We start from the raw sequence: 19886 nt of genomic DNA on the forward strand, positions 1-19886 counted from the left end.
TGCATTTGTGAAAATAAGCTAAGAAAACTATATATAAATACTATGTGTAAGATGATAGGCATATAGAAGGTACAGATGATATATGTAATAGAGCCTAAAAAACAAAAGAAATTCTATTCAAGACCTGAAAATTAGGGGAAAAGTGTATTCTAGGGAAAGAAAATGTCATAATTAAATACAAACTTTGTTTTTTGCAGAGGCAGCAGAATTGTGACTTACACTTACACATTCAGCAACTGGAAAAATGTCTGAGCCTAATAATAACTTGTTTTTACATGAGGATGTTATAAATGGTACTTCAGACTTGAGTGAAGTGAAAAAGCCAGATGAAAAAGAATCTGTTGTAAAAAGAACAATGACTCTGATTGAGAAGAATGGTTGTCACGACACCGTATACATGAACGCAGCTAAGATTTTTCAAGGCATTCATACTGAAAAGGCTAAGGATAGAATGCTGGTGCGGTATGCGGGTGACTCAGCACCTCCCTCGCTGACTTTTAAAGATGTGTGTTCCCAGCGTCTGTCTTATGAACTGGCTTTCAATGCTCTAAAATGTAAGTACAAAACTTTTCCAAGAATTGCCAACAGAAACAATGCAGCAGAGAAAATGTGGCAGAACGGTGTTTAGTTTCTGCCTGACAGCACAGATCTTTTGTTAAAGATTTGTTGCTAAACCACAGGCTACTACTGCTAGACTACTCATGTCCCTCAAATATTTAAATATCTCCAAGTATCACTAGCATGCTGTGAAACCAAACATTGAAACTCTGTACCTTTTCATGGAAAAGAATTATACGTATTTGGAGTTGCTACTGTTTGTGATTGAATTTGCCCTTAATTTTCGCGATGTTTAAACTTTCATCTTTTTATTTAATGATTTTTAATTTTTTCTTTTCCTTCCATAGAATTTTGCAGATTTCATAGCATAACTTGTCAATATTTTCTTTTTTTGCAGATCAAGATCTTCTTGAAGAAATGCTGTTAGATAGTTGTGTCTACCCGTGCCATTCAATAGTAAGTGAACATTTTTATGAAGAAATATTTTTTAATGTGCTTAGAATATTTTTTGAGAATTCTGCAACATTCTTCAAACCACTTGTTTTGAACTATATGGTAGCCTCTGAGACTGAAATATTGCTGCTGTTGTTGTCTAAAGAATCCATCTGCAAGGTACTAGATACGTTGTTTGAGTTTCTTCTTGCACCTTTACTGCTTTGAATGGAGCAGCTCTGTGGAAAGGGACCTGGAGCTCCCGGTGGACAAGCAGCTCAATATGTGTGAACAGTGTGCAGCTGCAGCAGAGAAAGCCAACAGGCTATATTAACAAGGGCACCACCAGCAGAGATAAAGGAGTTCTTATCCCAGTCAGTGCTTGTCAGGTCACACCTGGCATACTGTGTTCAGATTAGGCCCCTGCTGTATAAAAAAGATGCGGACAGGCTGGTGAGGGTCCACAGAAAGGCCACAAAGATGGTGAAAGGACTGGGAAGCTGTATGAGGGTTTCATTCAGCCTTGAGGAAAGAAGGTTCAGGGGAAACCTTATCACTATGTTCCAGCGTTTAAAGGAACCATTGGGTAATGGGTACAAGTTAATCCTGGGGAGATTCCAGTTGGACACAAGAGGAAAATTTTTCACAATCAGCTGTAGGAATCATCTCCCCAGGGAAGTGGGTTCCCCAATACTGGGAAATTCAAGATGCAGCTGGACAAGGGGCTTGTCTAGAACCTGCTTTTGCCAAGAAAGGTTGGACCAGATGATCCTTGAGGTCCCTTCCAAGCTGGTATTCTACAATTCTGTGATTCTTCAAAGAAAGAAGGTAGGAGAGTGAACCATAATGTGTAATACTTGCTCACTGATGTTGGCCATGAGCCATGTGCTTTTATTCCCAGCTGTGTCCCCTTGTGAGTGGTGAAGAAAGTCATGTTCCCTTCCTGTCCCTGGGAGTTGGAAAGCATGGAGCGAACCCCATCAGACAAAAGAATGCATTGAACCCATGTTTCATTTCCTAGGCAATGTACTGAATGCAAATATTGTACTGACAAAAATTGGTCCAGTTTACTCTCTCAATGTGCTTTCCTGCTTTGACATGAAAAGAAAATCTAGAGCTAGCAGAGTAACCTGCTTCTATCCCTTCCAGTTTAGTCTTTGATTCCTTTGAAAATTACAAGATGTTATTTGTGGAGATTGATGTGAGCAGGCAAATGATCTAACATGCTTGATTTTTGGCTTGTTTTTGTAAGGAAGTAAGGTAACATTTTTTTGGTAGTATTCCCTGAATAACTTGAGTTTCCTAGCTAATTTCAGTCCTGTTTGTGAGAGGGTAGGAATTTTTGAAGGCACAAGAACTGTAGGAATTTCATGAAAAGAGGTAGACAAGAGTAAGTTAAGTGCTGATAATTACTGTCCCTAACAGAGAAGATGCTCCCTGTTTTAAACATTTAGACATAGGAAGGAGATTTTACATATGTCCCAACTGCAGAATGATTGTTATAGCTGAGCTTGTCGGTTGTTACACACTGAACAGTCCCACAAGAGATAAATTGATAGGCCAAAGCCTTTTGTTAGCATAGCTATGCTAGGAACTGCTATAGGAGGAGAAAATAATTTCAAGGTTTAAATTCTGGTAACATTAAAAGCTATTAAGACAGGGTATATTTTCTGCGTTTATGGAGAATGTTTTAATTTAGATAAGCTAAATGACTTTTAAATTGTATATTTGAGTTTTTAAAAAACCTCAAATTTCAGTGTTTTACTAACTCTCCATAGGAATTATACTTAGAAATCAGAGTTTCATTGGAGTTTTTATTCTACTGCTGACATGGGAGACTGCTGTTTGATATGGAACTTGTTGCAGAAGTATGGCATGCTTTGTGTCACTTTATCCAGTTGCTTTTCTGTTGCAGCCAGATGAATTAACCAGCTTGCTTGTTGTGATGCTTTATGACCTACAAGACCGAAAGTTTCAAGCACGAGAGATTTCTGATGAAGATGAACCTGTAGCAGATGTTCGGAAAATAGAGCATTATCTATACAGGTATAGATGCAATAACCTCTTTTTGTTGATATATATTAGCAAAAATACAGACTTGTATAACAGTACCTTTGTTAAAATAATTATTACAGAGGTCTCTTATCTTCAAATTTTGCAGGCTTTGTTTTTATTTTTAATGAGAACCTAGTTTGGAGAGAAACTTTCATGTTCCAATAGTTAAGAAAAATGTAGCTAACCGTCTTTCTGTTGTGGATTACTTTCCTAGGATCTTATTTTGGAGTTGCTGAAATTTTTTTGTACAATTTTAGAAAAGAAATTAAATAGTAAACATTCATAACTATGTAAGAGTCTCAAGGTCATGGAATGGAATAACATCCATTTGTTTAGCAAAACTTCTATTATGAAACTTTGTTCTAATTATCTATAATAATATTTAACCAAAAAAAAAGGATAGATGTGAAATAAGCATTTTAAGTAGTGTTCAAGTATTTCTTTTGTCAGTCTGTTGATAAACTTAACAGACATTTGAATAGAATTGTGTTGCTGCTGAATTTAGAATAGCCCCAAAAGTTCATAAGTGCAAGGTATTTCTGAAGGGCAGTAAGTAATATACCTTGACATCTAAAGTAGCTCACCAGCAATTTGTATTTACTTTGAATTATCATCTAGCAAGATTATGCATAAAGCTTGTGGAAAGAAAAGACTGGGAATATTTCCTCTGACATTTTCAGATAATAAGAGAACTGACTCCTGGTTGCCATCATCCTTGTGTTGTTTCTGTACAGATTTAGAGGCCAGCTTTCATCAAATGCTCATTCTGCACATACATGTGTTTATATCTTCAAACATGCTAAAAAATTTTATGATCGTATCCCACAGGTTACAGTTCCAAAATGTATCTGTGGGGTTTTTTTTCATAGTTGCCTGAGAAAACTGACATATTCACCTGTCATAATTCCAGTCTCATGCATTTAAGTAAAACAGTCTTAGCTACGTGCTACTACCTTGCCTATACAGTTGTCTAGGGTAGAAAATGCCTCACTTGTATTTTCTGTAGCAGCTTGCAAAACGAGGCCTCACTTTTGGTTTTGGTTTCTGAGCAAGATAGTAATATAATAGAAATGTTGCATGTTAATAGCTGATGTAAACTCGTCTAAAACTTACTAAACTTGTGACTATGTTTTTGTAGTTTTAAGACTAAATTGGCAGCTGCACTGGCAAGATATCGCATCAAACATGATGCTCCTTCAGTTGAATATGTTCTACCAGAAACCATACGGAAGCAGCACCAAAGGGCTTCTGCTTTACCATTATGTGTTTGGATAAACACATTTAAAATCAGGTAAGGTCCTTTAAGTATCATCTAATATTGATGTTTTTACATAGGAAGTGATATGGTTTGCTACACACTTGTTCTAGAATTTCTAGGTTATATTATTACCAGTAATTTAAGTTTCTTACATTTAGATTCTGCTTGGTCCACTGACATTGCATTATGTTTCTTTGTAGTTTTTATACAGTGCAGTAATGTTATCCATGAACTGTAACAAAGTTGTGAAACAGTTTTTCTTACTATTCTGTTGCTTGTGTGGGTCTTTCACTAATTGAATTAGAAAATAAAGTTAGAAAATACTATATGGGTGAGTAAACTGCAATGAAAAATAGAGAAAACTTCTTTAAAAGTGTATATGTTACTGTAAGCAATAATCTTGGCTATGGGTGTTAAGACAGATACAAAACAGAATGTAGACTTGAAATAAAAAATACCCTTTAATAATCCTTATATTCAGTGGTTTACTATAAATGTAACTATATATGTTTCCAGTTCTGTCGTAACTAATACATGAACCATACCAGGTTATTCTGTTACCAGTTTTGTTAGGTAATCCATAGATATGGTTTTCAAGAATTTTGTTTTCATACTCTTGTCTTGGATCACTGTTCTGTGCTTAGGTTACAGGCTCTTCAAGATAGAGAATGTGTCTTACTCTGGCTGTGATTTTGCAGCCCTTAAATAAGACTGAACTAAAAGCTACTGCGTTAAATCTACATTTAATGTACCATATAAGCTTGTGGTACTGTCTGAAACTGCATTTCAGCAAACATGTCTTATTGTATATGCCTTTAAATCTTTATGATATTGGAATTGCAAACCTCAGCATTTTTCCTTCATTACATTTACACAAAGATTATTTCAGTTATCAGCCATTAAATTAATTGGCAAGCTGGGCTAAATTGAAAGCAATTGAAAGAATTTAAGTATTCCAGCATAAATTTGCCACAGTGTCTCCTGAGCAATGGACATATGTTTTGATGCTTTGAATCATCCTCTGGGAGCACAGACCTCTTTCTTAACTTATCATCAGACTTATTAACTTAATAGTTTCAAAACAGGATTTATATGCCTAAAATAGAGTGAATTCCCCTCTTGTATTAGGCAGTATTGCAATTATGTATATATATGTATATGTATACACACACACTAGAAAAATACAAGGCAAAAATCCATGTAATCAGTGTGAACTGTATTGCTTAAATAACTCTTGTATATTTAATGGTCAGAGTTGTATGTTAACAGCCTTGAAGATGTTTTCAGAGATTTGAAGGAGAAGGGATTCACCAAAGTTGAGTCTGTATCAGACTTGGACCATTATACGTATGGTGTGGACCAGCATTGCGGTGATGTGTTGTTTTTTCCTTCCTCTCTTAAAGAAGAACTGCTTAATTTAGATCTTTTTGCAGATAGCAAACTCTTACTGCAGGTGAGTTGATGTCACCCTTGAATCATAGGATCTGCAAACTAATGTTTTACATTAGAATTAGGTTATGTATTGTGTGTCTATCCTATTACAAGCAGCAACATATTCATAAGGTTTTGGACATCTTTTATAATTGGGAGGTTAGAAACTGTTTCACTTGCTAAATTTAGCATGGAAATGTTAATGCTTATAATTGATAGCTACATTTAAGTTAGTGGAATGTTTTAAATTTAACCTTAAAAAATAAACATCAAAAGTTGTCAGAGGCAGTCTCACCACTGAAAATGCAAGCAAATTCTCTGTGTAACAATATGTGCATTACCCCAGTTAGCAGCTAATGGTATGCCAATATTCTTTCTTCCTCTTCAATTGCTTATTTGTGATGGAATGATGACACCTCTTTGTATTTTGTGAAGCATGGTTCCTAAATCTCCATAAGTCCCATAGGTCTTTTTCCTGACTTCCCATCATTAGACTCCAGGCAAGACTGGTCAGAGGTTCCTGTTGTAGAGTGGTGGTTTGGAGTAACAGTGCAACAACACGCAACCACAAATAATCTGAAGTGTCTTGATGATTCTTGATTACCTAGCAGAAACATTTCAAAGGGCATTTTCACTTGAGGCTTAGCATTTTTCTGGAAATTCTAGCCTCAAAATATATTACCCATCTTACAAAGTAATTCAGTATTCTGTTTCAGTATGTATATTTTGAATAGAAGATACACATACAGAAAAGAACCATATATGAGAGCCCCATAGGTCACAGGAACAAATTCTGAGTATTACTATTTAAGAATATTCAAAGTGAGGTGAGTAGAATGGTACTTGAATGCTGTAAGTAGATTCATAGACATGGATGTGACTGTAAAGGTTTAGCGCTTCCCCCTCCTCCGTTATCATCAGTGTTTGCCAAGTTTGGTGCTAAACATATCTTCATTCTTTGACTTTTAAAGTCATTTGATGGGTGTAATGTTTGATCTATCTCTCTTTCTCTTCATCACCTGTAGTATGACATCATTTACTCTTGTTGAGGTCCCTGTGCTTTCTGAATTCAAATCTGCCTCTGTGTTGTTCAGATTTCAGCAAAATCTTGGTCTTTGATCTGTAAAGGCTTCATTTCTCCCATAATTATCATCAAGAGCTATGTGAATATTTTGTATTTCTCTGTAAAGCTGCCTTTGAGGGTGAGTTCTGCATAATGTGGTCCATGTCTCTTTTGGAGCTGGCTCTTGCTAGGGGTTCCTCCTTAAGGGGATGATACATGCATTCTTTTCACCTAGAGATATTATGCTTTTGTATGCATTAGTTAGAATTAGATTATTTAAATTTAGTGCATGACTTTATAAGATGTTTGGGTTTATACTTTATTTAATTCTATATTAGCAGCTATCCCTGGTTCGTTTTTCTTCTGCCTTCTTTCCCGTTTTTTCCCTTCTTTTCCATGAAAACAGTGAAATACTTTCCTAATTTGGAAAAGAAGATTGGCATTCACAGAAACCAAATTAATTGGTGATACTTAATTTTTGTGTCATTATTTTCCAGGATAAGTCTCGCAGCCTTGCTGTACATGCTGCACAGGCACAGCTGAATTCAGGTGACGACATCATAGTGGCTCATGTAGGCTCCCATCTGACCATTGCCCATTTGTCAGTGCTGACAAATCACAGTATGTCCACAATTTTTGTTTGTGGTGTGAAATCTTCAGAAAAAGAAGCAGAACTGAGGAACCTTTTCAGCCACATGGAATGTACAAGTAGGTTTTAAAACAGTTGGCATTCATAAAGTATTTTAATGTAGACATTTGTGATGCATATAAATATGGCATAATGTTATCAGAATTCGGAGATCCCTTGTTTAAGGAATTAGGGAGGGCAGTAAGAATTTATTTTTTGTCACAAGGTGAACTGACAGCTCTTCAGCTACAATTAAGTTAATCAAAGGTTGCAGATTAACCATGTCATAGGCTGCTGAAATGTCAGGGTGAATTTTTCCTTAGAAGTAGTTACTGTATAGCAGTTGGTGTAGGTGGTAGCTGGGAACTTTTGGGTCCATTTATTTGGGGTCTTGGCTGTTGCTTTCAGTCTGATATCCACATGTTTGAGAGTGTTAATCCAAAACACATGAACTTGTCCAGGTTACCTGGAGGACACAATCAGAACAAAATGCAGCCAGACTCTGGAATCCCATTAGCAGTCTTTTCAGTGGAAGATGCTAAGGTCTAGCTATTTCTTCCATCTGTCTGAAATCAGTGGGGTATACTTAGCAGAATCTGGGTCTAGCAGCTTCTAGCTCTATGGAAGCCTGTATAACACCACAGTCTGCTCACCTTTTGTTGCATTAAAATTAGGCAGCCTTGCTTGCATGTAGAACTGTAGAGTTTTTCCTTTCTTTCAGATATTCAGTTGTTACATGAAGACTTCACTGAGATTGGACCAACAGACCCAAAACTTCAAAAGGCAAAAGTTATTTTGCTGCTACCACAGTGCTCTGGACTGGGTGCTGGTGACCCAATAGACTTCATTTTAAATGAGCATGGAGGTAACTTTTGATACAATAGCTAGCTCATGCTTTCTGGCAGCAAAAGTATTCAAGTATTGTGGTCTGGACATCATAGCTGCCTCAGTAAATTGTATCATGTTACAAAAAAACCCCTCTCTTTATTTAAATTACTATAAGACATATACATTAAATAACTTGGATAATTCTGTGTGTCTGCTTCAAGTTGATGGTACGAAGTTTGAGGGTTATTCTGGGGATCAGAGTGTATGTAGCCTTTCTTTTAGAGTAAAAAGACTGTAGGCAAAAAACTTATTTCAAGATACCAATGATTGATTTCAAGATGAATGATTTCAATGAATGATTTCAAGATACCAATATGATTTTCCACTGACTATTCCTTTATTGACTGTTTGTATAAGTCTATTCACTGTACAATTTTCATTAAATAGAAGCAAGAGGCACTAGTGATTACAGGTAAAGAGGGAAGGAAGAATCACTTAGGCACTCCTTGGGATTGTTAATTTGTAAAAACTGTCTTTCCACTGCACCAGGAATAACCAGGTCTGTTATCAAAGCATTTTTTGCAAACAGCTGAATTTAAGACACTAGTACAAGTTGCAGTAATAAATTTACAACTCTTTGCATTTAGACGCAGAATTACTAAAAGACCTTTTCCGGGGAACTGTAGCCGAGGATAAACTCAGTGTTCTTGCTGAAAGGCAGCTTAATGAGTTGATTCATGCAATGAAATGTAAGTGTGCCAGCTCTCCAGTTTCTGGGAAGACCTCGTACTATCAATTCCATTGTGCTATCATCAGTTTTTCTATAGTTAAAAATACACTGATAACTCTATTAGTTAACAGTAAGTCTATAACTAAAACCCCTAAATGGTGATCTCCTCAAGTCTGAAGGTGTTTCTGTGGCCTAGTGTTCACCAGCCATTAGTACAGAAATCTTTAGCGTTGTGTAGAGAACCGGCTTACTGGCTTAGTCATACTCTGATTTGGAAAAGTTGTAAGTGTAGTCTGACTCCCCACCTGCATGCTGCCACTTTCTTTTCCCCTCCTTTGGTAGCTGTGTGAAAAACCTGGATGTTGCTTAGAATTTGTGCTGAAATCTGCAAATATTTGAAAAGATTTTTATTATTAAAACCCACTAGAAACTGAATACTGATGGCTGCGGGAGGATGTATTTTATGGGTAGAAGTGACATACAAGTATAAATTGTTGTGATGCTTTCAGTTCTCACTAAACCACCATGTGTATGGAGAATTTGAACTGTGGAAAAATCTTGTTTGTTTTGTAGTTAAGGAAGTACAAGCTATTGTTTACTGCACTTGTTCAGTTTACCCAGAAGAAAATGAAAGAGTAGTGAAGAAAGCACTGGAATCTGGAGTGGAAGGAGATAAAGTACAGCCATATAGGTATGGAATGAGTTCTGTCTGTGGAAAATTACAGTATCACTTTAAATTGTAGCATAATTCTTATCCTAGACTTATCTGTCTTGCATAAGATTAACATTTAAAATAGTTTTTTGCTGCCTCCCATTCCTTTTGATGTTACGTGTGTACTGAAGTAGCATCCTTTTGACTTCTTCATGTAATCTATTTGTTCATCTGAAATCAAGATGGGAAAAAAGCATCACTAGTTGGAAATAACATTGTGGCGAGCTTCTGCCAAAGCTATTGCTTTGTCCTATCAGTATTCAGAGTATGAAGCTAGTTTAAGGTAAAATGGAGTCTAGAAGTTGGGGGACTTGCTAGCATGCTCTCAGCTTCTGATCCTGAAAGATCAGTTTCAAAGGAAAAAGAAATCTTACAATTTGAGAATAACACAGAAAAATAAGAATCTCTGCTGTAGTAATGTTCATCCTTGTATTTAGACAAATGATTTTTTTTTGGGGGGGAGGGCAGAGGGACCAACACACAGCCGGTTACAGTAAGAGAACATCCTGTGCAACCATAACAAATAGTAATATATATGAAAAAATGTGATGTATACTTTATATGGAGTTAAACCTGTGAGCTGCTACCCATCAGATGGAGCAGTTGTTAAAAGACTGATGGATACTGCCTGGATTTTCCTTTCAGTCATAGTAGATAAACACAAAACAGCTGGCACTTTCTTGCACATAGAGGTAATAGTTGATTACAGCATGCAGGTTAAGAGTTTTATGTTGCCAAAAGCACAGGAGAGCAATACTATATATTTTAGATTTTCTATTATCTTAGCTGATGTTAATGATCTGGCTATTGTAGGGAAAGCTTCTGTGGTTCTGTATTATTAAATGCAGTTACATTTCACATGATTAAAATGGTAAATGTTAGCTATGGCCAGTCCAGAGAATTTTAAAAAGAGGTATGTTATGTGTGATGTTAAGATACAGTACAACAGAATGCATCTGTCTTGCAAATCACTGACAGGAAAGAGTGGTGTGTTTGAATTTTTATGCCAAATGGATGAAATGAAGGTATGTCTTGCCAATGATGTTACACTACCCCAAAAGCATTTATGGATTCTTGCTGTAAACTCTGTTTTCGTTTGGGATTTGAAATCTTGTCAAGGCTTTCATGTCTTGATCTATATGCAGCTACTATTTTATGGGAAGAACTAGGGTGACCTTGGAACAGAATGGTCTCTGAATTATTTGAACACAAATAACACATAAATTCATGCTATATAGAACAGTGTGTATTAAAAAAAATGTTTTGGTTTTTTTTTTTTCCCCTGGAGTTTTAATTTTTTTTTTTTTTTTAGAAAAATTCCCAATGTCTAAAGACCTCACCTCCCCAAAAAAGACAAACCAAAATCTAGCCCATGTTTTGAAGAAACAGCATGAAACTTGTCAAACCACCAAATGATACTTTTACCTTCAAATACAAAGCATTCTCAGATGGTGAGAAAGGGAGAAAAAAGCTACAGTAGGATTCTTGCAGACCTGAGCAGATTTGTGGCTGAAAACTCACTGACCTTCATAAATAATAATTCCAGATTTGGTTCCTCCTCCAGTGCCCTGCATGGAGCTTGGATGTTCTCATGAGTAATTCTTGGTACAAAAAAGCTTCTGGTAACCAGCATAAACAGAGCAGTAATAGAACACCATGAATAAAATATATCTTGTGATTATGCTTAAGATGAAAGCTCAAGCTGTTTAAGATGCATGTACTGCTTATGACAGTTCCCTGTACACCTTCCTTGGAATTAATTAGATAAATTATTTGACTAAAAGCATGCAGGATAGAATGAACAACTCGGTTGCAGAATTACGAACCCCTGTGTTAACAGTAGTGTCTTTGAGAGACAAGTTATACTAATAAAACATCCTGTGTGGTCATCACAAAGCTACTTAATACCAGTTTTCCAAGAAAGCGGAGAGCTTTCAGGAAACTCTTACACCAGTTGTGCTTATTATGTCTTTTGGAATTACTCTGCTGAGTGCTGAACAAAGTGGTGTTGAACAAAACAAGGCTGTGCTGGAATGGGGTCATACAGTTGGCCTTTCAGGTTGTGAAACTGTAAAGGTAATTTCAGATGTACCTCCTGTCTAAACTGAGCTTACCTTAAGTATGTGGCAAGCAGTTTATAGCAAAGGCTTTACCTTATGTAAAGGTACACACTGCAAAGGTGTGTGTAGAGGAGAATCTAAATCATTCGTGCATTTCCCTTTGGCCTCTCCAATTTCTGCATCAATTTTCACGGTTAGACCATCCTCTAAAGGGATTCCTGGTAACAGTAATCTGTTTATGTCAATCAAAGTAAAGATTAGCACTTTCTTGCATTGAATCACCTGATCTAAAAGCAAAAATCTCCTAGGTGTCCTCGGACACAGAGTTTTATTTAGTAATGCAAGAAGGATATGAGCCTTGTAGCATGTTTTATCAAGTTCTGAGAGACAAGCAAAATCAGGTGACAGTGAAAACTTGAGAACAAACAGTTTTGAAGACTTCCCCTTAGAAATGGACAAGCCAGATGAGTCAGGGTATTGCTTACAAACACTGAATGTGTTTCTCTGAAAACACCTTTGAATAAAGCTCTGTCTGAAGAGGATCAATGAAGCACTGAGGGGGCTGTATCTTACAGTCCTCAGCAATGCAAAGAGGAAGAGGTAGTAATTGCATCAGGACATTTTGATAGCATTTTGCTGTACTGAAACAGCTTAGTACTAGTATTAGCTGCTTTACAGACTAGGTCCTTAAGGCCTGTTTGTAACAGGTAGGGACTACTGGAATACAGGGGAAACATGAGAGAAAGCTAGTGCTTCCTTCCTTCCTCACAGATGCACTGCAAAACTCAGTTATTAAAAATAGGCAAGTTTTCCTCAGCTAAGATTTTTAGCTTAGGTAGATAGTTCTGATAAGCATATAGGTTAATTCAAAGTTAACACCTCTACAGTTTCTTGTGTACTGCTTAGTGTTTTCAGAGCATTTCCTAACTTCATGGACAACTTGATAATCCAGTAATTGCAGACCTGAGAAAGAACAAGCTTGTTAATTATGTTTGTATGTATTTATTATCTGGTGGTTAATACTTAGTTATGGGGAAAAGTTAAATGGGAATTATTGGAAAACATGGGGGAAAAAACAATTCTAAAAAGATTAATTCTCATGTCTGTTTTGAATTGCAGTTTTTAAAAGTGAAGATAGGCCGCACAGGACTTCATTGAAAGACATAATTTGGAAATTAGTTTTACTATATCTTGTTTATTTCCTTTTATAGCTTTCAATATTATTTTATGGTCATTTGTTTATTTTTTACAGGCTTATTCCTCCTGGTTTTGATACTTGCTCTGATTCAAATGCTTCCACTGAAACTTTTTTCAAAACAGAGCCATCAGAAATCTCCAGTGGCTGTTTTCTGGCTGTTCTGGCAAGAGAGGTAAGCTAAGAAAATTACCACCTAAAGACTTCACAGAAATAAAAGAACAGTACCATTTTCCACAAATGAATATATGAAATTGAACATAAATAAATCCTGGCTGTTCTTTAGTTGTCTTAAGAACAAAGAATAGGCAAGCAGTTGAAATGTGCCCACCTCTATATGCTGAGCACAGCTTTCCAATATGTGCCTTTTCCTTTGGAGCTGTTCGTGATCAGAGTAGTCTTCTGATCAGTGCTAGGAACACCTAGAGGAAACGTATGGTTGCTGTTACACCTTGCAACAAAATAACCAGCTTGATTAGACTCATCGTAAATGGTATCTAGCAAAGTTACTTGTTATGTCTGTATGTGTCACCAAGCTCTTCCAGTATCCAAGCAGACAGTGTCACTGTAGGGATAAAGACTTCATTATGATTTGAATAACACAAGTATGAATACATGTCCTTCCAAAACTGAGGCATATGCAGATCTGGCTTGAAAGGCAGGGGGCTTTTGCTGAGTATATTTAAAAGTCTTGGCACGTTTCCTAAGAAAAGGCCTTAAAGGGCTAGTCCGCATCTCCAAGCATCACCAACTTCCTCTGGTGTCTGAGAAAAGCAGGACTTTTTTCACTGAAAGAGGAAGGGGGGATAAATAAATTTAATTGAAAATTAAAGAGATGAGATCCTATTTAGTTATTTGTACCAGTTCCTGTCACACTGCAATTACAGTGCTTGAAAGAAGCTTGTGTCTTGGGGGAAATAAGAAGATTTTATTAAGAGAATCAGACATGAAAAGCCTTTCAAGTTATTACTCAAGATATTACTCACCTCTTTCTTTTCAATGAAAAATACTTTTTCTAAACCAGGCTGAGCTACTAAGTTTTAGTTAATCATGCCATGTACCTCTGTCTACCAGACTGCCTCCCTCCAGATAAACACTTTTTTTTCAGGTAGCTAATTTGAATAGGTTTTTAGTCAAATTCTAGTGCACAGAAGCAATTGCTCCTATGGACAATTTTTAGGTGATTCTGGAAATGAACATTTTCTGCAAAGCAGAAAACATGTACTTAGAATTTAAACTGAAATTTCTGGTTTACAGTAACCCTCTTCTTGTTGTAAATAGTTTCTTCCCCATTGTTTCTCTTTAGATACTTGGATGTTGACCTGGTTCCTAGTTAATCTAGTTTAAGAGTTCCTTGCTTTTGTATTACGTGCAAGGATTTTCATTATCATGAAAATTATTCATGTTTAATATTATTGGTAATATTTATGTATTTTAGTAACTACTTCTGATACACACTTATATGTATATGCATGTTATTACAGACATGTCACAGACGAAGTCAGTGTGGGAGACGTAGCATGAAGTCCAGAATTCAGTTTCCCCTCTTCAGGCCTGTAAAGGGCAAGGTCTCTGAAGAGCAACTGCTCAGACATCTCTTTACACAACAGTCATGTTCTTAATTTCCTGAATAAATAGTCTGGTTAGCATTTATCATGTGTGTCATCCTGCTAGGTTTCTCATGGAGTTTGCAGCTCTGTGTTGTGGCTTAGGTTGTTTTCTTTGAATTTTGCAGAAAGAGTCTTCTGAACATCTGTCTGCTGAAGACATTTTGGGTCAGGCTGCAGCAAAAGGACTACTAGATGACATTCTTCTAGAAAAACCAAAGAAAGGGGAAAAAAAGCAGAAAGTAAAACAACCTACACGTAATATTGTTGCTGGTGGTGTACAGCCGAAGATTGCAGAGCTCCTTCACCGTCAAACCGTATCTAATATTAAGGCTGAAGTTGCTGTGTCTAAAGCAGTCAGTAACGTACAACAGAAGAGTGTCAGCCAAACAAAAAGCGGTGTTCAGCTGAAGAAATCCATCTGCCCCATTTCAGCCAGAGCTCTGCCTCAAGTGCTGAAGCACACACATCCATTGTCACCTGTGGGCAAGGCCTACGGCAGGCAGACGCCTGCTAGAAAGGCACGTGCAGAACACAGGCGGGTTGTACTGAAGCCTGCAAAAATTATGTTTCCTCCAGTGGCAATGCCATACGTAAGTTCACAAGGAAACAAAGCTGGGATACCAGCTCATCACTGCTTCCACTGCTGTAGTGGAGCAAAGGGTTTCTGTGGCAGGGTACTTCTACCACCTCTGTGTAAAACAGTCAGGCCAGCTGTCTTCATCCTCGACCATGGATGTAGGAATCTTCACACACTGCCCTGCCTTTATACAAAAGGTAGATTCCTGTATGCGTTAATCAGTACACTTAGATTACAGGATACCTTTAGGCAGGATAATCTTGCTGTGGGAAGGATATATATTATGGGATATTTTCATAGAAATATCCATGTTAGTTGTTTTTAAACCAGTAATTACACTTGAAAGTGAATGGAACTCTGCTGTGTAAGGCTGATAGACCGTTGGGGGGTGTAAGGTCAAAAAACCTACAGTTTCTTCCTATACACTTTAAAGTAGCAAGTGAAAACATACACACCCCCCTCAGCTGCACAGATCTGTAGGAATACTCAATTTCAAATTGATTTTTTAAAGTGAGACTGCATTTTTTAACTGACTTATTTCTCTTTACAAGTACTAGACACCATTTGGACTCTGACACATGGAAACTAAGCCTTGCATAGTAAGCCAGTTAGCTCAGCTTTAGTTCTAAAACTAGATGTGAACTTTGGTACAGGCAACTGGCCGAGTGCACTAAAGCCCATGCACAGGTCTAGTACTTACTTCCTTGCTGTCTACTCAGCTGTGCCCCAAAATTCTAACACTGAAAACTGAATAAAATATTCTCATGCTAAAAATATGGAATAATCATAATGTCATGTCAGACTATGTCATGGCTCATAACTTCTTTTCACAACTTAAGACAAGCATCGCTCAGTCGAAAAGAGCTGCTACCGTCCAAGTAAGTTATTTTTGTGTTACTGCAAGCCAGCTGAATAATGACAACACAGAGTGGCTTGTCTCTGGAAAGAGCTGTGAGCTTCTAACCTGCTCCCTTTTGCTAGCAAATATAAAATACCTGTAAAGTATTCACAATTGTGTTGTAATCTGAGCAGAGGATAAAAGGGACGCTCAGAGATACTTTTAATTATAGTATGATTTCCTATTAAACAAGGACAGAATAAAGAAGGAAAATGACAATCAATGACAAAATGACAGTAAGAGGAACCTCAGGAATTGTATTTAGAAGTGTAGAAATGAAACAAAGACAGCAGAGCAATATACAAGGGCAGAAGTTGCTGGGGCCCAGAAGAGAAATTTTCCTCTAGGCAATCATTTAAGATAGTTGGCGGAAGTGCTGCCAGTAGTGTCAGCACTATGGAATGGAATCCTAACCGATGTGACATATGAGTCTGGATTTATACCTATCCACAGAAAACGTTTTAATATCTCCATTTTTCTCCCTCACCCACACCAGTCAACGTAGCTGGATCAGCTCTACCTTCAGAGGAAAGGATGTGAATGACACTACACGGGCAGTGTAACAGCTGCCTCTTGCTCCTCAGATGCATACCCTTGCATTGCTGAATCAGTGAAAATTTCTTCTAGCATTTTAATCGGAGCCACCTGTCCTATTCAGAGGCATCCACCACCTGCTGCATATCCCTGTGAGTATACCTGTGCTCCTTACCTGTTCCAGTAAAAGGAAGAACCCTGCTCTTGTTTCCAACCAACCAACCATCTTAGAGGAGGAGAGATTCTACATGTTGGATAAAAGGAATGGTCAGCAAGATTTTGGTTTATTTTTTCAATATGGCTGTTAAATGGTTAAAATATACTTAGAGATTCTGCACTTAGAGCACAAAACTATCTTTTTAAAAATCAAAATCTGTATCATTCATTATCAGAAAGAATTAAAATTACTCATAAAAGAACATACATGTGTCTGATGACAGAATTTCTTGGCTACTTACGTAATATGCGTCATGACATCCCCCACCTGGCCTCTTCTTGCTACCAGGAGTTTACATCTTTGGAATGTCAGAGGCTGAACCCCTGAGTATCTTGATGCCTTGTCAAGAAGATCAGAGCAGGGCAGTGGAAATTTTGGCTCTGCAGGTCAGCAGCTTGCTTTGCAAGCACCGAGCATCACCCAGGGGCAATGTCTTGAGATGGCTTGTAGGCAGAAGCCTGTATGCTCAGTTGACTTTTGTCATTTGACTCGATGACTTTTTACAGTGAAACTGTATCTTACATCACTAACATTCTGTAATCCAATTGTTATTTTCAACTAGAAACTGTCGATTCAGCTTTCCAGAGACAAAAGTGTCCATTGCTTCACCATTGCCTTTAAACCACCAGTGTGTTTTTCCCTCCCCATAACCACACTTTAGAACCAGTAACAGTTGAGACCATTGTTTTATGCAGCTAAATTTATTCTTAGAACAGATTACATTTAGGTGTGGAGAAGTGGTCAAAAGCAGGGAAAATTGTCCTTTTTGCTGTCAGTCACGTGCTTTACGTAAGACTGAGCTCTGCTCATAAACAGTGGGTGCATTTTCTTCTTTATCATTGTTAAAACAAACCTGCTTTCACTGACTGTACAGCACAAGTTTTAGCAATGTATTGAACCTTCCCAAGAAAGGAGTACTGGGTTAATGGTAATGCTGAAAGGCTGAGCCCCTACTAGCTGTTGAAGTAAGGAAGTTCTCTTTGCCATGGGTGACTTACGACAGTTTTAGATCCCTAGTTAAATGATCTATGAAATGCTTGATAAAATTAAAAGGGATGTAGAACTCTTAGTGACACAGAACTATTGGATATTCCATAGGTTTTATTCCTCTGTCACGGAGGGGCGTATTATTTCTGTGAGTACAGGTGGCTGCCCATCAGGTACATCACAAACTCTCCTACTGCGAGTGGAATCTGTGCCCTTCCATGCAAGTTTCTGCTATTCCCATTCCACCCTACTGTGGGTGGCCTCTGCAGCCTTACGTCTCCCACAGGCCCTTGCTCCCCTTCAAATGGAACAGTAAGTGGCTTAAATAAAACCTACAGCCAGCACTACGGATTTCAGAAGAACGGCTTTTATCTCATAGTTGTTGACTGTGAATATAAATCTCCTTGCTTCTGCAAGTTAGCTTGTCAATGACATGACTGACGTGATATTTACCTCTAACTTACTACTTGCATTGAAAAAAAAATGAAGGAATTTGCTTTGCTTTACATGATTTTTCTACAGACTTCAATAAAAATGTGACTACAAATAATTACAAAGCCTGCCTTTTTTAGGCAACCTATAGTATACAGAGTGGAGAATGTTACAAGAGCACGTCCAGTAAAGACAATACATCAACATAACAATGCAGGATATTTCAGTAAAAATAGAATAAATAAAATAAAAATATTTTAAGCTGTATTTAACAGGTTAATTTAGAATATGGCATCAGACATACAAGGCATAGTGAACACGGCTGCTGGCCTACGGAACCAATAGGGATTATAAAAAATGCATAGATAACTGTAGGGTCGCTGCAACATTGACTGAACCAGTGGCAGTTGCTCAAACACACACCCTAGACAGACTTTTTTGGCGATAGTAAAGACTGTTGTACTATATTGTTTGACAAAAGATAAGGGGCGTTGCAGTGTTAGGCTGGTTCTGCAAACACTTGGGTGTGTATTTAATCTTTTGGAGAACATGGAGTTCTACTGAAGCAAAAAGCCCACATACAGTCAGATGGTTAAGCATGCTACTGAAGTGTTGGCAAAATCAACAACGTTTTCTTAACAGACAAAACTCAAAACATACATTGGCAGGTGACCTATGGCATTTCAAATTCCGCTCTATCATCTCTTCAGCCCTTCCTGCAATGGCACCCTTTGCCAGTGAAAGCGAATGGGATAGTGGTAGGCTTGACAACCCCGATGCAGAAGTACCTCTATGCTACTCTTCGCTAAGTGTTGGTTTTGTTTAAAGAGAGTCCAGATCTCTCTTGGGGAGGGAGAATCAGCATGGTGCAGATGCAACTACAAAGTTTAATTGTATGGTTTAAAATTCACTGGTGTAGAACAGTTGCAAATCCCAAATCCTGGCTGGAACTTTAAAAAGACACTGTCAGATTATTTTCTGTAATTTAAAATACACTAAAGCCAACATCTGAATTACTAGCACAATGATAAATAAAGGAAGTTTTATCTCCCAACTTCATGGTCCTACCCAGAGGCATGGTGTTTGCCACCACATCTGGATGTAGGTCATGACAACATCTGGTCATGAGGGGAAGTGAGTAATTACCCTGCTCCCAGCAGGCATCATTAAGGATCAACACTAGAAACTGAACAAGCATGTGTGTAAGCTGCCATCTTTATGCTTCACAACCTGGCGTTATGGTCAGTTTAACCTCCTGTACTGCTGAAGTGGGGTTGTTGGCATCCTCTCACCTCAGCAATCCCTGCCTGGCACAGGCAGCTCCTCCCCCAGCTGCACCAGCAGCAGAGCCAGTGTGGAGGGGGTAGCAGCCTTGGGAGGGAAAACAACTGCTTCAGTGCCCGGGGAGCAGAACTGTGCTCATAAGGAGATGAGAGATGGGTGGAGATCAGCTCTTCAGGGGGTGTTCTAGAGAGCTAAATTTAACTACAACAAACAGTGGCATAGCTAGCCTTAGCTGATACATGCTCATACATCATGCTGAGCTTTGCTTAATGATTTTTCTGCATTGAAAAATGCAGAAATTTCTTGAATCATCATTCTTTCCCCCTTTGTTCCTTAGCTGCTTTGACCAGGTGTTGCCATTAGTTTGTTTAAACAAGGAAATAAAATGTTATTTTAT

General features: G+C 37.7%; 1 protein-coding gene across 1 annotated transcript; it reads left to right on the forward strand.

Moving 5' to 3' along the window:
* Positions 1-244: 244 nt before the first annotated feature.
* NSUN7 (NOP2/Sun RNA methyltransferase family member 7) lies at positions 245-19014 on the forward strand (the record flags this gene model as incomplete). The annotated part of the gene is made up of 12 exons (XM_080629331.1): positions 245-554; positions 956-1014; positions 2906-3036; positions 4184-4336; positions 5573-5756; positions 7295-7505; positions 8147-8290; positions 8901-9002; positions 9557-9674; positions 13008-13125; positions 14686-15150; positions 18874-19014. The coding sequence occupies 12 exons, from the start codon at positions 245-247 to the stop codon at positions 19012-19014; spliced, it is 2136 nt and encodes a 711-aa protein (XP_080485457.1).
* Between the last annotated feature and the right edge of the window lie 872 nt (positions 19015-19886).

The sequence above is a fragment of the Psittacula echo genome (assembly GCF_963264785.1).
Source record: "Psittacula echo genome assembly, chromosome: 1".
NCBI classification, from domain to species: domain Eukaryota; kingdom Metazoa; phylum Chordata; class Aves; order Psittaciformes; family Psittacidae; genus Psittacula; species Psittacula echo.